This window comes from Leucoraja erinacea, chromosome 2 (genome assembly GCF_028641065.1).
Source record: "Leucoraja erinacea ecotype New England chromosome 2, Leri_hhj_1, whole genome shotgun sequence".
NCBI lineage: Eukaryota > Metazoa > Chordata > Chondrichthyes > Rajiformes > Rajidae > Leucoraja > Leucoraja erinaceus.
This window is the reverse complement of record NC_073378.1, coordinates 641300-663491: the sequence shown is the minus strand read 5'-3', so window position 1 is coordinate 663491 and position 22192 is coordinate 641300. Positions and strand designations below refer to the sequence as shown.

Below are 22192 nucleotides of genomic sequence, written 5' to 3'. Positions count from 1 at the left end.
CAGTTTATGAAAAATATTAAAGCAACAAAATAATTGTGGCATTTCTTACTTGATTGTTGTCTCCTGCTTTTTACATGGATCCTGTTTGCAACATGCCATTTCTTGGTCTGAAAAAAAACGTTAATCATTTAATGAAAGAATAACAGGGACTGATGACGCATTATTTTTGAGTTATGATTAATCTTTCAAGCTGAATTCATAATCTGTAATTATTCAATGGCATAACATTCTCACTTACACTTTCAGATGTAAAACAATTTTAGCTGTCCTTTAATTTTAGTCCAAATTGTGGAACCATTAAGAACTTTAATTACTTTTTTATCATCACTGCCTCCATCATCAATAGTCAATTTTAGAACCACAAACACTATCATGAACCATTCAGAGAAAAGTGATTAGACTAATTCGGGGTCAGGGGGGTTGAATCACCCTATGTGGTGGTGGGGGTCGGGGGGGGTGAATCGTGTGTGTGTGTGTCGTGTGCGGGTCGGGGTCCGGATCACCCCGGTGTGTGGTTGGGGTCTGGTGCCAGTGCAGTGCGGTCAGTGACTCTGGGTGGGCGGAGGGACCAAACTGTCCCCAACTCTGCTGCAGCTGACGGGGACATTGCCAGGTTTAAGGCCCCGTTTGTCCGCTGCCTGGAACTGCGGCCCTGTGATAGTTGTTATAAATATGTGAAGAGAAAAAGATTAGCTAAAACAAATGTAGGTCCCTTGCAGTCAGAAACGGGTGAATTGATCATGGGGAACAAGGACATGGCAGACCAATTGAATAACTACTTTGGTTCTGTTTTCACTAAGGAAGACATAATTAAACTGCCCAAAATAGCAGGGGACCGGGGGTCAAATGAGATGGAGGAACTGAGTGAAATCCAGTTTAGTCGGGAAGTGGTGTTAGGGAAATTGAATGGATTAAAGGCCGATAAATCCCCAGGGCCAGATAGGCTGCATTCCAGTGTACTTAAGGAAGTAGCCCCAGAAATTGTGGATGCATTAGTGATAATTTTTCAAAACTCTTTAGATTCTGGGGTAGTGCCTGAGGGTTGGAGGGTAGCTAATGTAACCCCACTTTTTAAAAAGGGAGGGTGAGAGAAAACGGGGAATTACGGAGCAGTTAGTCTAACATCGGTAGTGGGGAAAATGCTAGAGTCAGTTATTAAAAATGGCATAGCAGCACATTTGGAAAGTGGTGAAATGATTGGACAAAGTCAGCATGGATTTATGAAAGGTAAATCATGTCTGACGAATCTTATAGAATTTTTCGAGGATGTAACTAGTAGAGTTGATAAGGGAGAACCAGTGGATGTGTTATATCTGGACTTTCAGAAGGCTTTCGACAAGGTCCCACATAAGAGATTAGTATACAAACTTAACGCACACGGTATTGGGGGTTCAGTATTGATGTGGATAGAAAACTGTCTGGCAGACAGGAAGCAAAGAGTAGGAGTAAACGGGTCCTTTTCAGAATGGCAGGCAGTGACTAGTGGGGTACCGCAAGGCTCAGTGCTGGGACCCCAGCTATTTACAATATATATTAATGATCTGGATGAGGGAATTGAATGCAACATCTCCAAGTTTGCGGATGACACGAAGCTGGGGGGCACTGTTAGCTGTGAGGAGGGTGCTAGGAGGCTGCAAGGTGACTTAGATAGGTTGGGTGAGTGAGCAAATGCATGGCAGATGCAGTATAATGTGGACAAATGTGAGGTTATCCACTTTGGTGTCAAGAACGGGAAAGTAGACTATTATCTGAATGGTGGCCGATTAGGAAAAGGGGAGATGCAACGTGACCTGGGTGTCATGGTACACCAGTCATTGAAAGTAGGCATGCAGGTGCATCAGGCAGTGAAGAAAGCGAATGGTATGTTAGCATTCATAGCAAAAGGATTTGAGTATAGGAGCAGGGAGGTTCTACTGCAGTTGTACAGGGCCTCGGTGAGGCCAAACCTGGAGTATTGTGTACAGTTTTGGTCTCCTAATCTGAGGAAATACATTCTTGCCATAGAGGGAGTACAGAGATGGTTCACCAGACTGATTCCTGGGATGGCAGGACTTTAATATGAAGAAAGACTGGATAGACTCGGCTTGTACTCGCTAGAATTTAGAAGATTGAGGGGGGATCATATAGAAACTTACAAAATTCTTAAGGGGTTGGACAGGCTAGATGTAGGAAGATTGTTCCCAATGTTGGGGAAGTCCAGAACAAGGGGTCACAGTTTGAGGATAAGGGGGAAGTCGAGGACCGAGATGAGAAAAACATTTTTCACACAGAGAGTGGTGAATCTGTGGAATTCAAGTCAATTCACTATGTCCTGCCCATGTTAAACACTCAAAATGCCCCATGTCACATTTTTCTGTGTTAAATTCCATCAGCCCACCTGCAAAACCAATCGAGATCCCTCTGCAATTTTTGACAACCAGTTTCAGTATCTACAATACCCATTTTCGTGTCATGGTGCTTGCACTAAACATTATACCATTTATCCTGCATCTGTACACTGTGGACGGCTTGATTGTAATCATGTATAATCTTTTCACTGACTGGATAACGTGCAACAAAAAAACATTTAATTGTACCTCAGTACACATGACAATAACAAAATAAACTAAAATGATCACTTACAAACATGCTGAATGGTAGCGCAGAAACAAGGAGGCAAAGTCTATTATTACTTCTAATTATTTTGTTCTTTTTTGAAATACCCAATGTTTTAAGGTAAATTAGTAAGATTAAACGAGAACTTACCAGTTTGAAGTTTAATCTGTATTTTATGAGGAGGAACGTTGAGGGAATACGGGAAGAACCCCGCTTACGACGCATGCGTGTCATCCTTCAAAGCAGCGGTGTGAGGTCACAGATATCCTATATTGACCTAACATAGTAAGATTATGAAAGAGATACCAGTTTTTGATATGATCATAAGAGGGTGGGAGCGGAGGGCACGTATTCCCTCAACGTTCCTCCTCATAAAATACAGATCAAACTTCAAACTGGTAAGTTCTCGTTTAATCTTACTATTTTACTTCGGAGTCACATGAGTGACTACGTGAAGATTTCAAAGCTCTGTGACCTCATGCTGTGGAACGAGTCCATGCTTCACAACTGCCTTGGTTGTGGGGAGAAATTATGTTAACATCATTAAACATAATACGATATTGAAACCCAACTGTAAAATATTAAATCCAATTATTGCCCCTATAGTGCAGTGAATTATATATGCAGACTTAAAATTGTTTCTGCAATTCTTCCAGGTTTAATAACTGGTTTGTTATAAAGTCATTGGATAGTTTCCTCTGTTGACCATTCTACTGTCTTGTGGGTTTTGTACATTGGTACGTCCAACTTCATAGCTGCCAATGTAGTTGCAGTCCTAATGGAGTAAGATTTAAATGTTTCCCTTAGTGTCCACTCCAGCCTTTGTTAGAACTTGCTTAACCATTTAGAGATGATCTGGACGGTCACTGTTTTGAGTGGCTATTAGTAGCTGATAAACGTGACATTTCCTCCTCTGATGATCTAGCATACTTCATGTATGATAGTAAATGAGTTATAATACAGCAACGACCATCTGTCGTATAGGCTCTGTACTTTGTTTTTAGGCCTGCTGACCCCTGTATGTTCCGTTTGACCCTATGATAAATGTGACAGGTTTGATTCCCTGATGAAATCATCATGTTGTCCAGCCTTAGTTTCTGTAATGACTGGACTCTTTGTGCCGTGACCAAGGCCATCAGCATGACTGTTTACAAAGTCAGTTTCTGTAATGATAGAGCTGTAGCTGGAGACCAGTTTCTTAACTTGGTCAGTACAAAACTCACATCCCATATATGAATGTACCTAGTTCTTGGGGATTAATTTTAACATGCCCCTAATGAGTTTTGTTACCAGTGTGTGTGTCCCCACAGAATGCCGCTCTGTACCTTCGACAGGTATGTAGACAGAGCACTCCTGGCGCAATTGTGGTACTATGACAAAGCCTCTCATCGTAATGGAGGCTTGCCAGGCATTCCAGAACAGATGGCTGTTCATATATCTGTGGGTGATGATAATAACCATATAACAATTACAGCACGGAAACAGGCCATCTCGACTCTTCTAGTCCGTGCCGAACACATAATCTCCCCTAGTCCCATATACCTGCGCTCAGACCATAACCCTCCATTCCATTCCCATCCATGTAACTATCCAATTTATTTTTAAATGATAAAAACGAACCTGCCTCCACCACCTTCACTGGAAGCTCATTCCACACAGCTGCCACTCTCTGAGTAAAGAAGTTCCCCCTCATGTTACCCCTAAACTTCAGTCCCTTAATTTTCAAGTCATGTCTCCTTGTTTGAATCTTCCCTACTCTCAGAGGGAAAAGCTTTTCCACGTCAACTCTGTCTATCCCTCTCATCATTTTAAAAACCTCTATCAAGTCCCCCCTTAACCTTCTGCACTCCAAAGAATAAAGCCCTAACTTGTTCAACCTTTCTCTGCAACTTAGTTGCTGAAACCCAGGCAACATTCTAGTAAATCTCCTCTGTACTCTCTCTATTTTGTTGACATCCTTCCTATAATTAGGCGACCAAAATTGTACACCATACTCCAGAATTGGCCTCACCAATGCCTTGTACAATTGTAACATTACATCCCAACTTCCATACTCAATGCTCTGATTTATAAAGGCCAGCACACCAAAAGCTTTCTTTACCACCCTATCTACACGAGATTCCACTTTCAGGGAACTGTGCACAGTTATTCCCAGACCCCTCTGTTCACCTACATTCTTCAATTCCCTACCATTTACCATGTACGTCCTATTTTGATTTGTCCTGCCAAGATGTAGCACCTCACACTTATCAGCAATAAACTCCATCTGCCATCTTTCAGCCCACTCTTCCAACTGGCATAAATCTCTCTGTAGACTTTGAAACTCTACTTCATTACCCGCAACCCCACATATCTTAGTATCATCTGCAAACTTACTAATCCAATTTACCACACCATCATCCAGATCATTGATGTACATGACAAACAACAGTGGACCCAACACAGATCCCTGTGGCACCCCACTCGCCACTGGCCTCCAACCTGACAAACAACCATCCACCATTACTCTCTGGCATCTCCCATTCAGCCACTGTTGAATCCATCTTGCTACTCCACCATTAATACCCAACCATTGAACCTTCTTAACCAACCTTCCATGAGGAACCTTGTCAAAGGCCTTACTGAAGTCCATATACACAACATCCACTGTTTTCCCTCATCAATTTCCCAAGTAACATCTTCAAAAAATTCAAGAAGATTAGTTAAACATGACCTTCCAGGCATTAATCCATGTTGACTGTTCCTAATCAGACCCAGTTTATCCAGATGCTTATATATATTATCTCTAAGTATTCTTTCCATTAATTTGCCCACCACTGACGTCAAACTAACAGGTCTATAATTGCTAGGTTTACTCTTAGACCCCTTTGTAAACAATGGAACAACATGCGCAGTACGCCAATCCTCCGGCACTATTCCCGTTTCTAATGACATTTGAAACATTTCTGCCATAGCCCCTGCTATTTCTACACTAACTTCCCTCAATGTCCTAGGGAATATCCTGTCCGGACCTGGAGACTTATCCACTTTTATATTTCTCAAAAGTGTCAGTACTTCCTCTTCTTTGATCCTCATAGTTTCCATAGCTACTCTACTTGTTTCCCTTACCTCACATAATTCAATATCCTTCTCCTTGGTGAATACCGAAGAAAAGAAACTGTTCAATATCTCCCCCATCTCTTTTGGCTCTGCAGATAGTTGACACTGACTGCTAGCTTTCCCAATTTGATTCCATCCCCCCAACCATACTAGTTTAAAGTCCTCCATTAGCCTTTGCAAATCTCCCCGCCAGGATATTCAAGTTCAAGTGCAACCCGTCCTTTCTGTACAGGTCGCACCTTCCCCAAAAGAGGTCCCAATGATCCCGAAACTTGAATCCATACCCAATGCACCAGTCCCTCATCTACGCATTTATCCTCCAGCTCACTCCATTCCTACTCTCACTGTCGCGTGGCACAGGCAGTAATCCTGAGTTTGTTATCTTTCCAGTCCTTCTCCTTAACTCTCTACCTAACTCCCTAAATTCTTCTTTCAGGACCTTTTCTCTTTTTTTACCTATGTCATTGGTACCTATATGCACCACAACCTCAGGCTCCTCTCCCTCCCATTTCAGGATTTCTTGGACACGTTCAGACACATCCCTGACCCTGGCACCAGGGAGGCAAACTACCATCCGGGACTCCTGTCTGCGTCCACAGAATCGCCTATCCGACCCCCTGACTATAGAGTCCCCTATTACAATTGCCCTCCCCTTCTTTTCCTTACCCTTCTGAGCAACCGGACCGGTCTTTGTGCCAGAGGCCCGGCCGCTGTCGCTGCCCCCAGGTAGGCTGTCTCCCCCACCCTTACTCAAGCATGAGTACTTATTTTCAAGGTGTACAGCCACGGGGTACTCACCAGTCCCTGCCTCTGCCTGTTGCGCTTCCTAACTGTGACCCAGTTTTCTGTCTCCCATGGTCTTGGAGTGACCACCTCCCTGTAACTCCTTTCTATGACCTCCTCGCTCTCCCTGAGCAGACAGAGGTCATCGAGTTGATGTTCCAGGTTCCATAGTTATGAACGTACTTCCTATTTCTAGAGGATACCAAGTACTGTTGAATGAGTGGACTGTCTGTGACCCGCTGAAAAAATTCCGCCTATGGTCCGTCAGTCCTAGGTGTAGAAGAGGTGCTTTCAATTCTACAATGAATAGGTTAATATAGATAGTAACATGGGTAACTGTCCATGTTGCTAGAAAGAACCAGTAAGTTTGAATGATGCGTGACTGCGTTCAGTAATTGGAAAATGTCTGATATTATATGGCTGGCACACAGTCCCTATGCCAATCTACTAGCAGTCTGATGGATAGTTTGTTCCCTGCCAGTTTCCATTAAGGCTGTACCATATTTACCAGCAAAGTCAGTGCCATGTGAACTGTGTTAGCAGTGAACCGCAGATGACCTGTAGTTAACACATATGTGGGTACATCTAATTGGTAATCTAGCCAGCCATCTTGGTACGATGCTCGCCAGATAGTACCCTAGGATCAATACAGAAGCTGACACAAAGTTCCCATCTGAAAGAATATAAGTACGACCAAATGAAGTGGCCACCACCTCTGATTATGATAAGGATATTTAGTACACGAGTTTCTGTGATTCTTATTGGATGTCTCCATAACATCTATAATGTGTGTACGTAGTTTAATAATGCTTCAATTTGTTGCTCCCTTGTCTGAATGATGTACATGCTGAACTAAGGAGCAAGTAATGAATACCTCCACATTCTATATCAGTGGTTAGGGAGGTTCCAGGTTTGCATACAAGGCCAGTGCATCCTGGTGAACTAGTGTCATGTCTATTTCCAATAGTGCGGCCGATAATATTCCGCTGATAGGACTTTAGAACTTTCTTTCGGTTCAATACCTTGTCCTGTTATGTTCCCGGAGGTAAATGTCTTGCCAACACCTCAGCAAAGGTATTGGCTTGCAGGTGATGTGTAGACATGTACTTAATGCTGGCAGCCATCCTGGCCTCTAGATCTTTGCCAGTCTGTTTTTGCTGAAAGTATTGCCCCACCATGTCCAGCAACTTGGTTTCCTCGTCCTCCATATGGGAATGTGGCTCCATCTCTGGTTCAGAATCTAACACAGGCAGCCCTTCAATACCCTCTTCCGAGGAGGATGAAATGTCAAGCAGCCCTTTATGGTAATCTGCTGAGGGACTTACACCTATGCCACTGTGGCTATTGTCCATATCCTGGAGCCTGCCACTCTGCAGAAGTTCCTCCAACAACCGCTCCTGCCGACCTACGTGCTCTCGGGCACTAGTTGCATGCGGTTTTTTCCGCAGCCGGTCCCCATGCCTACGGGCACTGATCGCTCCCGGCCGCCCCATATAATTGTGCCGTTCCTCGCAGTCCCGGTTCACCTGTCGCTGACGGCCGAACATGCTGCAGCCTCTTGTACCGGATTCCCAGCTCCGCGAAAGTGGCCGCTGCTGGCTGCGCTATATCCTGCAGCTGCTCATCTTTACTCCGGTATCAGTAAGTATTATCCGGAGGCTGTTTCTCCACATCATTTTCGCAGTGATGTACTTTGTGCTTTGCCTTCCCGGCCGGTCTAGGATTTGATTTTCCCGGCGCGGGGTTTAAATCCGGCACAGCTGATGTCTCCCCTCCTTCAGAGTTATGTAAACCTGTGCCTTGGTCAGGGTCTGACCAAAATTGGTCCTGCCCACTCTCCTCCGAGGAGTAAGAGATATTCTGCGGCCCCACACGGAGTACCGCTGTGGGGCTTACCTCTTGCCCACTGTGGCTAGCCTCCACATTCATGGGACTGCCACCATGGAGGAGCTCCTCCACTTCCACCTGTTTTGGTGTGATTTGCACTTTCGGAGATGGTGGTGCTGATTTCTTTCTTTCTTCCACCCTTTTCGGAGATGGTCTCTGTGAAAATTGTAATTGATGGCAGGTCATATAATTTATACTGGCTGCCATCCTTGGATCCCAGTCTCCACCATCCAGCAGCTTCTGGATTATGTAATCCTGTGTGGTCAGGGTCTAGCCCATCAGGGTCCTGCCCATTCTTTTTTAAAGAGTTAGAGATCTCTAGGGGTCCAGCACGGGGTACCCATGTGGGGCTTACCTCCTGCCCACTGTGGCTAGTCTCCACATTCATGTGACTGCCACTGTGAAGGAGCTCCTTTTTTTTTCCTCCGCTGTTCCCTTCCCCCGTACACATGGGCACTGGTTTGCGGGTTTTCCTCACCCCGCCGCTGACCGCACCGGTCCTGTATGTAGGTCCACCACTCCACACGGTCCCAGTACTCACAGGCACCTGTGCTGGCTGGTGATCATGCTGCAGCCACTCGTACCGGCTTCCTCCAGCGTGGGCTAGCGGGTCCAACTCGTACTCAGTGCTCTTCGGCACTGACAGCTCGTCGCTATTTTTAGGACATTGCGGAAGTGCCGTTGATGCGCCCTCTCCGCACTTGCAGCGCCTCAGACCCATCTAATACTTTAACCAAAGGATTAACAAACAGATTCTATGAAAACCCCCCATTTTTAGGTCTACACCATTTTCCCACATACCTATAGTAAGGGTCATAGCAACATAGAAAACATAGAAATTAGGTGCAGGAGCAGGCCATTCAGCCCCTCGAGCCCGCACCACCATTCAATTCAATGGGGTCCGTGGGGTTGTACCCGAGTCGTCGGGATTTTAGCTGTGTGGCTGGTCAAACCGGCTCCAACGCTCTCAGTACTGGCCGCTCCTGGCTGCTTGTTTATCTCAGACTGCTGGGACCGACCCCGGTACTCACGGTACTGGTCCCACACGGTCGTTTGCAGCCGGTCAACCCCGCTCCAATTCTGGGCGCTCCAGCTGTTCGTCAAGTTCGAACCGCTCGGACCGGCCCCAGTGTTCACGGCACTGGTCCCTCGCGGTAGTTCCGCATTCGGTCAAACCGGCTGTTAATCTTAAACCGCTGGGACTGACCCCGGTGCTCACGGCACTGGTCCCTCTGCGGTCGTTTTGCAGCCGGTCAGACCGGCTCAAATGCCCTCAGCACTGGCCGATCCCGGCTGCTCGTGGGGACCCCTCGGACCAACCCCGGTACTTACAGTCTGAAGAAGGGTTTCGGCCCGAAACGTCGCCCACTTCCTTCGCTCCATAGATGCCGCTGCACCCGCTGAGCTTCTACAGCCCTCCTGTGTACCCCCGGTACTTACAGCACTGGTCCCTCGTGGTTACTCTCTGTCCTCCAGTCTTGGTGCTGGCCGCTAGCGACTGCTCCAAGCCAGACTCGCTTGAGACTGGCATACGGGACGTCTTTGCTTCTCTTCCCGCCCGGCCGAGAAGTGAATTTTGCCGGTGCGGGAGCGAAGTCGGGCACAGGTGTTTCCTCTCCGGAAGATTGGCGTGCCGTTGTTGCTCCTGCCGGCCGCCCGCACTCCGCGGTTCTCCCCTGCCAGCTTTCCGCAGCCTTCATGGATCCGGTCCATGTCTCCACCTAAAAGGTAAGTGGAAGGAACGCAGAGTCTCTTACCTGCTGTTCCCGACTTTCAAATTCTCCCGCTGGGGAACGTCGTTCCCCCTGTGTGACTCGTTGCAATGCGTGTAGCGATATGACACGCATGCGTCGTAAGCGGGGTTCTTCACGTAGTCACTCACGTGACTCCGAAGTAAAATTATAGATTAGAAATCCTTTTTTTACATATCACCTTTTGCAAATAAACACTTACTTCAGGAAATAAACTTTCGATAAATAATAATAATAATAATATAATAATAATAATAAATTTATTTATATAGCACATTTATAGTCAATTTTCATTGACCCCAAAGTGCTTTACAAAATTTAAAAATCAGTTCCATACAAAGCATAAAGATGGGTTAACAAAATAATAAAATGCATAAACAGGACACAACATGTAACATAAACATCCACCACAGCATTCATCACTGTGGTGGAAGGCACAAAAAATTTTGGCCGTCCTCCTCCATTTCTCCCCCCCCCCCCCCCCCCGTGGACAAGACCAGAGTCCAGAGTCCAGTCCAGGATCGGTCTTTCCTCACCGGAGACCGCGGCTTCAAGATTGTGTAGGCCGCAGGCCGGCGGTTGAGATTTAAAGTCCCCGCCGCAGCCAGAAGCACCGTAGACTGCAGGGCCGGCGGTCGAAGCTCCCCTTCAGGGGTGATGGTAAGTCCATGCTGGGCCCGCGGTAGAAGTTATCCGCGGGCCGGCAATGGCGGCTTCTTCTTCCCCCGGGTCCCCCACGAGAGATCCCGGGCTGTAGACGCCGCAGCAGCTGGAACTCTGCAGACCGCGGCTTCAGGCTGCGACTTCAGGCTGCCGGCTGCCCCGGGCCAGTGAAACGGAGCGCTCCCCTCCGGCGAGCCCCAGCGAGGGCTCACCCGCTCCACGCCGAGAGTCCACGCTGCGCCTGCCGCTGAAGCCCCGGGCACGTCTCCGGGAAAGACCTCGCCGATCCTTGATGGTAGGCCACGGGGGAGGCGACCTGGAAAAAGTCGCCTCTCCATGGAGGAGGCGACCGAAGCGGTTTCCCCCTTACACTACCCACACCACCCCCCACACAAAACACAAAACACCCCACTAAATACACACTTTAAAACATACTAAAAATAAAAAACAAAACTGAAAGGCTGACGCGCTGCTGCCATGGCTGCCGCCAGAACAGCGCCCCCTTCAAGATGTTGGAGTTGTTGTGTCGGGGATAAATATGTTTGTGGCAACATATAAAATTCTCCTCCAGTGTTTCAATAATTAATCCAAGCAGTAGCAAAATCAGGTGAAAAATGATAACAAAATAAGAATCACTAAAACAAATGAATAGAGAAAAGGGATTGCAGTTATGGTCTGAAACTGTGGAGAAATACTCATTATAAAAGACTGAATTCATTTCTGTGTTTAAAATTAAGTAAAGTGCATATTGAAACTATCTGGACGGCATTCTGTGGTTCAGAAACAGCCCTGACCTAGCATATTTTGAATCTAGAACCATTAGTTTGCAAAGCATCTGTATTAATCATCAAGCCATTTTGTGGCTGAGAGTTTTGTTTATACATTCTTGGTTTACTTATATTTTCCCTACATTGTAGTTCTACAATACGTCTTCTAAGAGGCCAAGAGGTGTAGGAAATTGTGCCAGTGCTAATAAGTATGTATTAATTATTATGCATTTTTGAAAAGGTGGAATTATGGAAGAAATTAAATAAAGGAACTTTGGTCAGGTACGAGTTATATAGTATTGGCTCATCAACAGTTCATGACTTATAGAAACATAATTTTAAGGCTTTTTTGCCAAAAATGAAAATCAGAAAAGTTGGAAGTGTTGGAAAAATTTGAAAACAAGAAAGAACACAAAGCTTATAATGTTGTTTACACTTATACAAAATGGCAGTGTGAGCATTTTAGATGGGATGCTTAAGGAGCATGCAAAAATAATGAATCAAGAGATGAACATTAATTATGACTGAATATTCACTTAAAAGGCTACACAAGTTTAAAAAATAGGCATGGTATTTCATGGGTGTGGTGAAAAACAATGGTGGAACTGAAACTACAGCAACATTTGTAGTTGTATTGCAGTTGTACAGGGTCTTGGTGAGACCACACCTGGAGTATTGCGTACAGTTTTGGTCTCCAAATCTGAGGAAGGACATTATTGCCATAGAGGGAGTGCAGAGACGGTTCACCAGACCGATTCCTGGGATGTCAGGACTGTCTTATGAAGAAAGACTGGATAGACTTGGTTTATACTCTCTAGAATTTAGAAGATTGAGAGGGGATCTTATAGAAACTTACAAAATTCTTAAGGGGTTGGACAGGCTAGATGCAGGAAGATTGTTCCCGATGTTAGGGAACTCCAGGACAAGGGGTCACAGCTTAAGGATAAAGGGGAAATCCTTTAAAACCGAGATGAGAAGAACTTTTTTCACGCAGAGAGTGGTGAATCTCTGGAACTCTCTGCCACAGAGGGTAGTTGAGGCCAGTTCATTGGCTATATTTAAGAGGGAGTTAGATGTGTGGCCTTGTGGCTAAGGGGATCAGGGGGTATGGAGAGAAGGCAGGTACGGGATACTGAGTTGGATGATCAGCCATGATCATATTGAATGGCGGTGCAGGCTCGAAGGGCCGAATGGCCTACTCCTGCACCTAATTTCTATGTTTCTATGTTTCTATTTGTTGACAGATTTGCAGTTATTGGCATCAAAAAAATGACCTCCAGAACAGTGTATTTTATTTGTAAGAAAGAACTGCAGATGCTTCCCCTTCCCAGTTCTCCCACTAGTCTTACTGTCTCTGACTACATTCTGTCCCGCCCCCTCCCCTGACATCAGTCTGAAGGATCTCGACCGTTCCTTCTCTCCAGAGATGCTGCCTCACTCCAGCATGTCGTGTCTACCTAAGTGTATTTTATTTCTCTGATGAGTGTGTGTTGTCCCATATTGGCATTCATGTCACAAAATAATCTTGCCCAGGGTATTGGGGAGGCTCCATTTAGAAGTAAGGATTCCAAGAAATGGATCATAATTCTTGGATGCAGCAAAGTGGTTGGCACACCCAATTGCAAGCTCATATTAACTGGTAGAAATGTGAGCCCAAAGCCTTTAATGGGGTGAATCTTTTTCTATCTGGTGTCTCCTGTTGTAACATGAATTAGAGGAACAAATATGCCAGGAGATTGCAAACATCTGCAAGACTAATAGGGTTGTCACAGTAGGGGTTTTTAACATTCCCCAGATAGAATGAAGCTGTCATGGTACCAAGGGCTTGGATGGGGTGGAATTTATCAAATGTGTTGAGGAAATTTGCTCAGACAATATATGGAGGGCCTTACGAGGGAGAGCAAAGCTTGGCCTAGTTTTTGGCAAGTGACTGCAGTGTCAGTGGGTGAGCACTTAGGGACCAGCGCCAACAGTTCTATTGACTTTAAAGTATATATGAATAAGAACAGGGCTGGTCCACAAACTAATCTTCTAAATTGGAGAAAGGCCAACTTTCAAAACAGGAACTTGCAAAAGTTGATTGGAGTACTTTGTTTGTGGGCATTGGGACGATTGGAAAATGGATGCTTTTTAAAGTGTGATAGTGAGAGTTCAAGGTATGCATGTTCCTACAGTTAAGGATAAGGACAGTTAAGGAACCTTGGATGAGAATTTCCACCCCCCCCCCCCCCTTCCCCCACCTGTATCCATCTAACTTGACAACCATTCCCCTACATCCCTCCCTTTTCCAGCTTCCCCCCCTCCCCTTACTCCAATAATTTGAAGAAGGGTCCTGGCCCAAAACGTTGCCTTTCATTTCCCTCCACAGATGCTGCCTGATCTGTTGAGTTCTTCTAGTACTTTGTTTTTTGCTCAGGATATTTCGGTTTCCCATGATCCTTAAATCTAGTGTAGATAATCCACTTCCCTTCTCCATATCTGCCTGTGATGTACAGGTATCTGCCATCTTGATGTAATCTGACCTACGCGTAACCATCAGGACACATTGGAAGTGACTGCAGAGCAGCATTAAAAGTAAACTTATGTTCTTTATGTTTTTTATATTAGGCTTTGTTTTGTATGCATTTGTTTCAACAGCATTAACTTTTAATGAAAAATACTGTAAAGAAAACATTTTGGGCAGCATTACTGATAGGTTAAAACAGAAAATAAAACTATATTTTACTTGTCATGATATAACAATAAGTATGCAGAATGAACTGACTAGCCTTGGGGTCAGGCCCTGGTATGAGGCTTGCGAGACAATTTCTGTGGTCCAGCACTAGTCAAATTCCAAAGGTGCTGGACTAGAGAATTTCAACCTGTAGCTCCTAACATTTTCATTTTAGCTGAAGCCGAGTTAGTAAAAGCCCAAAAGTAAACTGAGCAAACCTGCAAATTTCTAAAAGCATAGATTAATGTAAGTTGTTTTTTGGGGGAAAATAAGTACATGCAACCTTTAAACAGATTTTTAGCCAAAATGTAAAAGAGCTTCATGCCTTTAAGAATATTGCTATGATCTGTTTAGCAAATTGGAGAGGGAGAAAGGTAGATCGGAGGTGTCAGTGTTGCAGTTGAATAAAGGGGACTAAGGGGCCATGAGGGAGGAGCTGGCCAAAGTTGACTGGAGAGATACACTAGCAGGAATGACAGTGGAACAAAAATGGCAGGTGTTTCTAGGAATACTAGAGAAGGTGCAGGATCAGTTCATTCCTAGGAGGAAGAAAGATTCCAAGGGGAGAAAGGTCCCTTTCAGAATGGCAGGCAGTGACTAGTGGGATACCGCAAGGCTCGATGATGGGACCGCAGCTATTTACAATATACATCAATGATTTGGATGAAGGGATTCAAAGTAACATTAGGAAATTTGCAGATGACACAAAGCTAGGTGGCAGTGTGAACTTTGAGGAGGATGCTATGAGAATGCTGGGTGACTTGGACAGGTTGGGGGAGTGGGCAGATGCATGGCAGATGAAGTTTAATGCGGATAAATGTGAGGTTATCCACTTTGGTAGCAAAAACAGGAAGGCAGATTGCTATCTAAATGGCATCAAGTTGGGAAAAGGGGAAGTACAACAGGATCTGGGGGGTCCTTGTACATCAGTCTATGAAAGTAAGCATGCAGGTACAGCAGGCAGTGAAGAAAGCAAATGGCATGTTGGCCTTTATAACAAGAGGAATCGAATATAGGAGCAAAGAGGTCCTTCTGCGGTTGTACAGAGTCGTAGTGAGACCACACCTGGAGTATTGTGTAGTTTTGGTCCCCTAATTTGAGGAAGGACATTCTTGCAATTGAGCGTGTGCGGCATAGGTTTACAAGGATAATTCCTGGGATGGCGGGACTGTCATATGCTGAGAGAATGGAGCAGCTGGGCTTGTATAATCTGGAGTTTAGAAGGATGAGAGGATATCTCATTGAAACATATAAGATTGTTAAGGGTTTGAACACGCTCGAGGCAGGAAACATGTTCCTGATGTTGGGTGAATCCAGGACTAAGGGCCACAGTTTAAGAATAAGGAACAAGCCATTTAGAACAGAGACGAGGAAACACTTTTTCTCACAGAGTGGTGAGTCTGTGGAATTCTCTGCCTCAGAATGCGGTGGATGCGGGTTCTCTGGATGCTTTCAAGAGAGAGCTAGATAGCGGTCTTAAAAATTGCAGTCAGGGGATATGGGGAGAAGGCAGGAACGGATTACTGATTGGGGATGATCAGCCATGATCACATTGAATGGCGGTACTGGCTCGAAGGGCCGAATGGCCTACTCCTGCACCTATTGTCTATTGCATGTCAATACAATAAAATGCAAAACATGGCATGACATTTTAAAAAACATGCACTTGTAATTTATTAACTAAAAACTGCAATGATTGGGTTCATACATTCATTATTGACAATGCAGCTTTGCAACATGGCATTAACAACATCTTAAACATTATTATTTTTTTAATTTTGGCTATTGACAGAGAAAGTTTATTAGAAATGGTGCCATAATGAAAATTGCAAGTTATATATACATTGTAAAACAATAATGCAGAACCAATATTTTCAAAGGTGTGAAGAAAAAAGTTGTCTATGTTGTAGAGGGAAAATGCAGAGATGGAGATAGAAGATGGAGATAGACTGGGAGAAAGGGAGGGGAATAAGAAAGAGACGTTTAGGAGCACTACCCTAACTTTTAATCAAAGGAGATGAGTCCAGACACTATATTTGGGAGGTAGGGTTGCATTAAAATATTTTGTTTCCTCTTCCCAGTTCTTCTCACAACTATCTCCCCCCCCCCTAAATTCTACCTACAAGTTCACTCCCATTCACAGCCCTCAACTATCACTTTGCTATCTCCACCTACACCTGCCCAATAATCTCGATAAGCACCCAATTCTTCAATCACATCCCTCCATCACACTGCCATCATCCCACTGCCACCAGACTACTCACTGCTCCCCGATCATAGTTGCTCTTCACTATCTCTCTCCCTCACTCTATTGTCTCCTCCCCCTCTCCCCCTTCCACCCACCTCTTCCTCTCTCCAATGCACTTCCCCTACTGCCTCCTACCCTTTGCCCTTCAACCAACCCCTTTCTCCCTTCTCCTTCTCACCACCTCCATCCCATCTCTCTCCCCCATCCCCTCCATTCACCCACTGTCTGCCTCATTCTATCTCCCCACACTTTGCCATCCAGACTTGCACTCCCACCATCTCACCACATGACCTCTCCCTCCTACTCCTCTCCGCCCATCTTTTCCCTCACCCTTTACCCCATCATACGCCCTTCCTTCGTCCAGCTGCCCATTCCCACACATTTTCTCACCACCACAGTAGCCACCCATCCTCTCACTCTCATTTACCCCAACCACCCCCTTTATCACATCCATCTCATCACCTCTCACCCCCCCCCGCCCGCACAATTTCCCAGGGGTTGTCCAACATTGACGTCTGAAGCGGGTCTGCTACTTGCCGTTTAGCACTTGAGATTATGAGGCTCAGAGGAGGCTTCTCTCTCGCACGTCAACTTGGGACTGAATCAGCGGTGGCCAGCGTTGCGACAGACAGGCAGCCGTTGTAATCGCATGACTGTATGGTAGGGAATGTTCCACATAGCGTCATGGTCCTTGGGTGTGGAGTGAACGTCCTGGTAAAATGCTAGCATGCATCCGTGTGTGAGGTGCAAGTCAGATTGCAAAGCTTTTTTTTTTAAACAAATCCTACAAGAAGTCCGAATAAGGGACTTTAAAACCGCCTGTCTATTTCCCTCCAAAGATGCTGCCTGACGCAATGAGTTCCTGCAACGGATTGTATTTTCTCCCCATAAGAAGTGTCTTTATTAAATTGGTGGAGCAGTAGTTCACATTGCCAAGGCCAAGAGCGCTCGGTGTCTAAACATCTACCCACGGCTAAAGAACTAAATGGCATCATAAAGCTTAAAAGAGTGAGAAGAAAAATAAAAAATGGAAAATCAACAGAAATCCCGTGGACGTTCAACGAACAATATTCACCAAATACAACAGAGAAGAGCTAGACAATTTGTGAAAATAAACTTGCAAGGGATTTCAAAATTAGCATTTTCTGGCAATTATACGCGGGAAATTACAAATTACAGTAAATTTAATGTAAATAAAATCTAAATCGGGAATGAATAAATGATTGAAACGCGTTGCATTAACAGTTAGCGAAAGGGAAAAGGATAGGGCGAGACATCCTAGACAAATGTCTAAGTGCGAACGGGAGTGCACCAAAATGAATGCAAATTTAGAGCGAAATTAACCACAATAAACAAATCATGAGCGCATGTTTAAAAAAAAAACATGACTAGTGGCAGTTGTGAAAGCTCCGAGACTGTCATAGATTGGAGGTACAATATTCCTTTGTCTGGGATGTCCGCTCTATTCCTTCCCCTTTTTCTAACAATGAATGCAATGGGGTTAATTTATTATTTTACAGATTTAGATTTAATTTACCACAGTTTGGAGGCCACGTTGCTGAAGTGGATTGTGTGGGTGTGAGGTGGGTGTCCCGATGCAGGGTCGCCGCCGCCCGCCCGCCTCCGCTCGCCGCCCGCCTTTTACCGGCGGCTTCACTGGACGTCCCTTACTCCGCCCGCTCTTACTATCGCCCCTTGTTTCTAACTACCGATACAATATAGGATTCATTTCTGATTTAGATGTAATTTACCACCAATTCGAGGCCACGTTGCTGAAGCGGACCGGGACAGCGGGGCCGGGACAGCGGGGACACCGGGACAGGGAGATGTCCTAATGCAGTCTCGGCCCATCCGCCATCTTCTCGCCTCGCCTTGTTTTGTTTTGCCGGCGGCGGCAGGTGGACGGACCCAGGTCCATAGATTATAGAGGATTATTATATCATTGCCCAGGTCAGCAACATCCATCCCCAGAGGATGCAAGGACCGGCCGGCGGGCCGGCATGAGGTACACGTGTATGTTTCAGGAACAGCCTATGCCGTTCGGCCCGTCGAGTCTAGCCCGCCATTCAGTCATGGCGGATCCACCTATTCTCCCCTCAGCCCTTCTCCTCATAACCCCCTTAATATGGCGGCGCCGGCAATAAAGGAGCAAAGATCATAGTACATTTGTAAAGGAGTGTGCCGGATCGCGGTGTGATGCCGCGGGGGGGCGGCCGGGCCTCCTCCCTCCCCAATGTGCCCCTGCCTTACCCGTGGCGTCGCCACCATCACATTAGGCCGCCCGCCCGCCCCGCGCTCCCTCCGTCCCCGCGCTAACGCTAACGGCCGCCCGCCCGCCTCGTGAAGCCGCCCCACCCCCCCGCGCGACGATCAAAGGGCGAGGATCACCTCGACGGGCCGAACGGTCGCTTCCCCTGCCCCCTCTGTGTAATAATAATAATAATAATAATTTTATTTATAGAGCACTTTAAAAACAAACATAGCTGCAACAAAGTGCTGTACATCACTAATCATTGACAAAAAAAGTTAAAACACACCAAAAAATAACAATCAAAAGAAATAGTAGGAAAAGACATGTAAAATAAAGAAACATCAAAAACACCACAAACAGAAGCAAAGCCTCAGGCATGGTCAAAAGCCAGGGAGTACAAATGCGTTTTAACACTGGATTTGAAGATGGACAGTGAGGGGGCCTGTCTGATGTGCAGCGGCAGGGTGTTCCAGAGTGCCGGAGCAGCAACAGAGAAGGCTCTATCCCCTCTGAGCCTCCGACTAGACCTCGGTACCTCCAGGAGCAGCTGACCAGCTGACCTGAGGGACCGGGCAGGAGTGTATGGGTGGAGCAGCTCAGAGAGGTAAGGCGGGGCGAGCCCATTCAGAGATTTAAAAACAAATAACAGTAACTTAAAATGAACCCGAAAGTGCACCGGGAGCCAGTGTAGGGAGGCCAGAATTGGCGATATGTGCTCCCTCTTTAGAGTCCCTGTTAAAAGGCGAGCAGCGGCATTCTGAACCAACTGGAGACGAGCCAGTGAAGAACGAGCAACACCAAAATAGAGCGCGTTACAGTAATCCAGCCTAGATGTAATAAAGGCATGGATTACTGTCTCAAAATGCCGCCGCTCGAGAATGGGCTTCACCTTCGCCAGCTTCCTTAGGTGAAAGAAGCTGGACTTAACCACCGCGCATATTTGGCGATCTAATTTAAAGTCACTGTCCATCCTAAAACCCAGGTTCACAACTGTTGGCTTCACGTACCTTGACAATGGACCTAAATCAACAAATGGAGGTTCACGGCAGCCATTGGGATCAAATAAAATCACCTCTGTCTTCTTTTCATTAAATCCAAGAAAGTTTAGGGCCAACCAGGACTTAATGTCATCAAAACAAGACAGAAGCGATTTTACAGAAAAGGCATCTTCCCCCCTCAGCGGCAAATAAAGCTGGGTATCATCTGCATAACAGTGGAAGGAGATGCCATGCTTTCTAAGGATGGAACCCAGAGGAAGTATGTACAGCGAGAAAAGCAGGGGCCCCAGAATCGAACCCTGTAGACAAGGAACTGCAGATGCTGGTGCAAACTGAAGATCCAGACACAGAATCCCGGAGTAACTCAGCAGGTACATACAGGCGGCATCTGTGGAGAGAAGGAAGGGGTTGGACAGGCTAGATGCAGGAAGATTGTTCCCGATGTTGGGGAAGTCCAGGACAAGGGGCCACAGTTTAAGGTTAATAGGGAAGTCTTTTAGGACCGAGATGAGAAAAACATTTTTCACACAGAGAGTGGTGAATCTGTGGAATTCTCTGCCGCAGAAGGTAGTTGAGGCCAGTTCATTGGCTATATTTAAGAGGGAGTTAGATGTGGCCCTTGTGGCTAAGGGGATCAGGGGGTATGGAGAGAAGGCAGGTACGGGATACTGAGTTGAATGATCAGCCGTGATCATATTGAATGGGGGTGCAGGCTCGAAGGGCCGAATGGCCTACTCCTGCACCTATTATCTATGTTTTTCATAGAAACATAGAGAATAGGTGCAGGAGTAGGCCGTTCGGCCCTTCGAGCTAGCACCGCCATTCAATGTGGCCATGGCTGATCATCCAACACCTGTCCGCTGAGTTACTCCATCTGGTTGTGTTATCCAAAATCAGGACCCCGCTGGTTTTTCCCCATATCCCTTGATTCCGTTAGCCCCGAGAGCTAAATCGAACTCTCTTGAAAATATCAAAACAGTTAAAAAAATCTTACAAGAAGTCTGAATAAGGGTCCCAATCATTAAAATCGTCTATTTATTTTTTCTTAATGGGTGACAAAGGAAAAGCTCCCTGTCCCTTCTGCCAGCAAAAGTCCTGGAACTCAGGGAATACTGGAAATGTTCAACAGGTCACCACCATCTGTGGTGACCCTCAGACTATCCTTGATCGGCCTTTGCTGACTTTATCTTGCACAAAACGTTATTCCGTTATCACTCTGTAAATGGCTCGATTTGAATCGATTAAGACAGTAAGCAACTGCAGAAAGGAAAGTCTGAAGACGGGTCTCGAGCCGAAACGTCGCCCATTCCTTCTCTCCAGAGATGCTACCTCATCTGCTGAGTTACTCCAGCATTTTGTGTCTACCTTGATTTAAACCAGCATCTGCAGTTCTTTCTTACACATGGATTGGGATCATGTTTGCCTTTCCTCTGACTGGATAGAACGCAACAAATGCTTTTCATTGTACATCGGTACACGTGACAATAAACTGGGCAACAAGTACACAAATAGGTCCTCAACATTTCACTGGAAGTTTATTTCCTTTAAGAATCAAGTAATCATGAAATCTGTGGTGAAATAGTTCATTATTGTGGAACAAATGCAGAAAATGCTCCTTTGCTCCTCTCACTTCCAAAGTTTAATGATCCTCTCACTTCCAAAGTTTAATGATCATATTTTGTTTTAATCCATAAGCAGCTACCCATCAGGCAACTGAATCACCTACCACAACAAGAGAACAGTCCTGAACTATCTACCTCATTGGAGACCCCCGGACTATTTTTGATCGGACATTACTAGCTTTGTCTTGCACTAAACATTATTCCCTTGTCACGTATTTGTACACTGCGAATGGTTTTATTATAATCATGTGTTGGCTTTCCACTGACTGGTTAGCACACAACAAAAGCTTTTCACTGTGCTCGGTACATATGACAGTAATCTAAACTGAATTGAGGCATGCAGAATTAATAATAATAAATTTTATTTATGGGCGCCTTTCAAGAGTCTCAAGGACACCTTACAAAATTTAGCAAATAGAGTAAAAACATGTAAGCGGAATGAAATAAATAGTAAAGACATCACCAGTACACAAATTAAAGACAGAATTCAATCCAAAGACAAAAATCAAAAACACAATATGAAGAGAGAGCAGCGGCAGCTAAAGCGCGCCAGCGTCCACTCTCCCTTCCGGCAGCCATCTTGGACACAGAATAAAATAATCATTTACACACAAAAAAATATCGCCCCACAATGGTTACCACTGTGGGGGAAGGCACAATGTCCAATCCCCATCCCCAGTTCTCCCATAGTCAGGCCTATTGAGGCCTCCACAGTTGCCTCTACGGAGGCCCGATGTTCCTGGCCGTTCTCGCCGGGTGGTGTTGCTCCGTCGTCGGGAGAGTCCTCACAGCGGCCGGGATGGCTGGAACACAAT

General features: G+C 45.6%; 1 protein-coding gene across 7 annotated transcripts in view; it reads right to left on the bottom strand.

The window, feature by feature from the left end:
* Positions 1 to 18930, bottom strand: part of LOC129706469 (uridine phosphorylase 1-like) — a 74834-nt gene extending 55904 nt beyond the window's left edge. Inside the window, exons 1-2 of one of the 7 annotated variants that reach the window (XM_055650841.1) lie at positions 18895 to 18930; positions 50 to 107 (exon numbers count right to left, since the gene is read on the bottom strand). In XM_055650841.1, the coding sequence (XP_055506816.1) occupies positions 50 to 99 (50 nt within the window). In that variant the 5' untranslated portion in view covers positions 100 to 107; positions 18895 to 18930. Of the gene's footprint in view, positions 1 to 49; positions 109 to 18043; positions 18236 to 18257; positions 18710 to 18756; positions 18776 to 18894 lie in introns of those variants that run through there. The other 6 variants (XM_055650833.1, XM_055650803.1, XM_055650810.1 and 3 more) reach the window with 6 other exon arrangements.
* Positions 18931 to 22192: the final 3262 nt, after the last annotated feature.